Here is a 3,919-nt window from a genome sequence, read left to right as displayed (position 1 = left end):
AAAGTTCGTTTACTCTTTTTCTATAGAATTCTTAGACTCATGTTAAATAATCTATAACTGACAATTACGATAGAATCTTTCGAGATAGAAAAGTTTGTCAATTTATTTATTTATGGAAAATATTTATAAGAATCACAATATATACTATGCATATAGAGAATACACATTTAAACGAAATCGAATTTATTTAAAATTATTTTTATTTAAAATTATAGAATGTTTAAATGGATTCGACCTAATTTATAATAGCTGCGTTCAAAAAAATCAATTTTCCAAGTATTGTAAGATTCTTTAATTTGATTGATTCTTGTGTTTAATTCCTCATACCTAAATAAACAAACCAATCATATTAAAAAATTTTACAATAATTGCAAAATTGCGTTTTCTGCTGAATGCAGCCATTAACGTTGAAAAAGATAAACGAATTTTTTGTTCAATTTAAATATTATCGCGTTTAATTGTTTTATGTTTTTTTTATAAAGGATTATAAAGAATTTAGGTCTGAAATACCTGCTAAAATTACGAGATGCTAACGCCTCCAAAACGGATTAATCATCATGATCATCACTGAATATTCTAATGTCAACTGTATTTTTATTATGTTTTGCCAATATATTCTTCACATAAGCGCTTTAAGAAGATTTTTATATATGTATATATTAAATGTATATATTAAACATAATAAGAAAATAAAACAGATGTAAACAGATTAATTGATGTCTATTAATTGACATCGCTCATTTGTTATTTAATTAAAAGTTGTAATTTCTTGGTTGCTTATAAAAATAAAACGAAAATATAAAAAGAAAATACATATTTTTATTTCTTTACAATCAGTTATTGTATCAAAATTGTATTGTACAAAATTAAAGTAGAAAATATTTTATTTTCTAGAAAATTCGTTTTTTGAATTATGTCGTTAATGTAACGAATGAGCGATATTGATTTTTTTAAATCACTTTATTACTTACTATAGCTCTACTCTTCGATTAAAGAAAAGAATGTACTTTGATACTTTGTTATATTTTTTTACATGTACATCTACATATATTTGTTTTACCATTTATTTCAGATTTATGTCGATTTTGCACTTTGTATCATCTGTTCTCTCGCCCGTTTTCCTCTCATGATAGCTTCTTTGAATAACGAGCAATAAAGTTGAATAGCGCACAGAGAATCGTCATTTCCGGGCACTGGATATGTTATAAGATTCGGATTGCAATTCGTATCGACTATGCCAACACTGGGTATGCACATCTTAGCCGTGTGTCTCACTGCTGTATGCTCAGTCATGACTGTGTCCAGAGTACTGAGAAAGATGCACAGGTCCGGCAACCGCGTCATCGCCTTGAACTGATTCCTCGAATTCGGGAATAATCCTTGTCGCCAAAATCTTGTCTGTGAAAACTCTTTACATTCCTTGGCTGTTTTGTCCACTAAATGCGTGACTTGGGGATTGCGCGAGATAAACAGAATTATGCCGCCCCGGAAAGCGATATGAGCAGTGAAATTCAACGCTTGTCTCAACAACTCAGCGGTTTGATCTAAATCGATTATTAAATGTCCCAATCTGGAGCCGAATATGAACGTCTCCATGTGTTCATTAAGGGAAATTTCCTTGTGGCCATAATGCACTCTCGCGTCATATAGATCCTTTACAGTAAATAGTTTGTGCACTTGGAAGAAGTCTGGGTGTGTTAGTGGATCCAACATGACTTCTGAACTTTCAGGGATGTTGGACAGATCTATGTGTATGATGAAAAATATTATATTACAAAATATAACGTTAAATTTTATTAACGTTACACATAAAATACTATTTTCATTAAAAAATATTAAAAATGTAACAATAAAATTTATTTTCTAGAAAACAACAGATAAATCAAACTTAAAAAGTACAAATGCAAATAAGAATAAAAATATGATTAAAGATATGCTAAAATAAAATTGGAAGTGACAACTTTATTTATTTTCAAACATATTTAGAAAGGAAAATATTAAAAAGAATAAATATTAAAATTGTTTTTAATATTTCTTTTAATCATCCTTAATTCCTTTTAATCATCCATTTGAGAATAAAAATAAAGTCATCACTTTTCCATCTTATTTTAGCTCTTAATCATTTATTATTCTTCTTTCCTGGAAATTGTAAATAATTAGAAATATGAAGAATAAAATTTAAGCTCAATTCATATACAGATACGCTTGTGTGTACAAATTTACCAGATTCTAAGCTCGGTTGAGACTGAGTTGACAGTTGACATTGTCGAAGATGTGTGTTACAGACAACAGGTCGCAAACATTGCCATTCTCTTGAAACTGGAAACAAACTTTGCTACTTAGTTATTGTACTAGCACACATGACATTTTTTTATTATAAAAAAATTATTAAAATAAAAAGGTTACCTATACATGAAAGTATTCGCCTCGTAAATATGGACATTGTGTATGTTGATGTTAATTTTATTGTTTCCTATATACTTTAACTCAACGTTTTAATTCAACATTAGAACGAAAACAACAATAATTATAACAAAATTTCTTCCTTCTTTTTGAAGTATTCTCTTGATTTGACACAATGCCTGAATATTATTCTAGTAACATAGTCGAGTATATAATGTTTTCAAGCTTTTTAATAAAATTATAGATGATTTTTACTCTCACTTTTACCTTGACGAATAAGTCGAAAGAGGTTATGTAGCTCCCTTAGAGCATGGAAAGAATAGAATATAAGAGAGGAAACTTAAAACTATGATGGCGATCAAGAAGACGAAATAACTGAGCCCCTATTCACATATAAAACTAAAGAAATGCTATAGTATATATAACACATACTATAGTATTACCCTAGATTTTCGTATGCGATATATAATATGTAACACGGCACGGGTTGACACATAAACTTTAATATGAATTTTTAAAAATATATAATTAACTTATTTCTATGCATATTTCATCACTACTCTTATTTTTTCAACGGATTTACTTAATAATTGCATTTAAATCAATTAATTCTATTAAAAAGTTTTTAGTAACGTGAATTTGTCACTAGCCCGTGCCACTTACCGCGCTACATGTAAAGGCGCGTTCACACTTTGATGGAAAAGCGGAAAGTGGAAAAGTAGCAGCCAATCAGAATTTTAGTTGATACAATTTCGATCTACAATTTCGGCTTTTTGTATTTACGAACATAAGATTCTGATTGGCCACTGTTTTTCCGCTTCCTGCTTTTCCGTCAAGGTATGAACGTGCTCTAAAGGTGTCCCATGTAGCGGATCGTGCGAATTCGCAGATTCGCGTATCACCAATCACAGAATCATTCTCTTAAATCTGTTTGCAAATTTCGCAAGCAGATCTAAGAGAATGATTCTGTGATTGGCGACACGCGAATCCGCTTATACACGATTTGCATAGGACATCACTAGAGCATTAGAAACGTAGATATTTGCGCCATCATTTTTATTCCTTGTTCTGTCCCCATTCTATCACTAAGCTGTGAGGAGTATAGTCGTTATAGGTTACGATTTGTATTTGCTGCTTTCATTCCGTTTTTACTCTCAAAATCAGTTGAATATCTATAATTTTATTAATGCAGGATCTGAAGAGTGTCTGGAGTTCAGGTTATTTCTAGATAAAATGCCAAATATGTATATCAATTTGAAGGATTGAAATTTCTCATCTGTGAGGAAGTGTGATGTTTATTCACAAGTTTATTCATGTGTTTATTTTACAGCAATACAGCAAGTTGTCGACGAATATTATCCGCAGGAAATTTATATAATCGAATACCTTTTTCTGATCTACTGATACAGTTTACCGCAACGCAACAAGGCATTTTACAAATTTTTTGCCTTCATTAATATATAATATTTTAGTTTTTTATATCTTTCTTTTCGTTTCTTAGTCTTATGATAAAATT

At 30.0% G+C, this 3,919-nt stretch overlaps 1 protein-coding gene across 1 annotated transcript; it reads right to left on the bottom strand.

Moving 5' to 3' along the window:
- Nucleotides 1-1,004: 1,004 nt before the first annotated feature.
- On the bottom strand, nucleotides 1,005-2,443 carry LOC105625298 (28S ribosomal protein S2, mitochondrial). Its single transcript, XM_012206636.1, has 3 exons — nucleotides 2,407-2,443; nucleotides 2,224-2,319; nucleotides 1,005-1,745 (listed from the first exon to the last, which is right to left on the bottom strand). The coding sequence occupies exons 1-3, from the start codon at nucleotides 2,441-2,443 to the stop codon at nucleotides 1,075-1,077; spliced, it is 804 nt and encodes a 267-aa protein (XP_012062026.1). The 3' UTR covers nucleotides 1,005-1,074.
- Nucleotides 2,444-3,919: the final 1,476 nt, after the last annotated feature.

The sequence above is a fragment of the Atta cephalotes genome (genome assembly GCF_000143395.1).
Source record: "Atta cephalotes unplaced genomic scaffold scaffold00734, whole genome shotgun sequence".
NCBI lineage: Eukaryota > Metazoa > Arthropoda > Insecta > Hymenoptera > Formicidae > Atta > Atta cephalotes.
Note: the sequence above shows the minus strand (reverse complement) of the source record. Positions and strands in the feature narration are given on the sequence as shown.

What these genes read in the sequence shown, in the direction of transcription:
- LOC105625298 (XM_012206636.1), bottom strand. Translation starts at nt 2,443, where the DNA reads ATGTCCATATTTACGAGGCGAATACTTTCATGTATAG. An exon ending in GCGAATACTTTCATGTATAG is followed by an intron (nt 2,320 to 2,406) that starts GTAACCTTTTTA and finishes GTTTGTTTCCAG; the next exon opens with TTTCAAGAGAATGGCAATGT. An exon ending in TCAACCGAGCTTAGAATCTG is followed by an intron (nt 1,746 to 2,223) that starts GTAAATTTGTAC and finishes TCATACACATAG; the next exon opens with ATCTGTCCAACATCCCTGAA.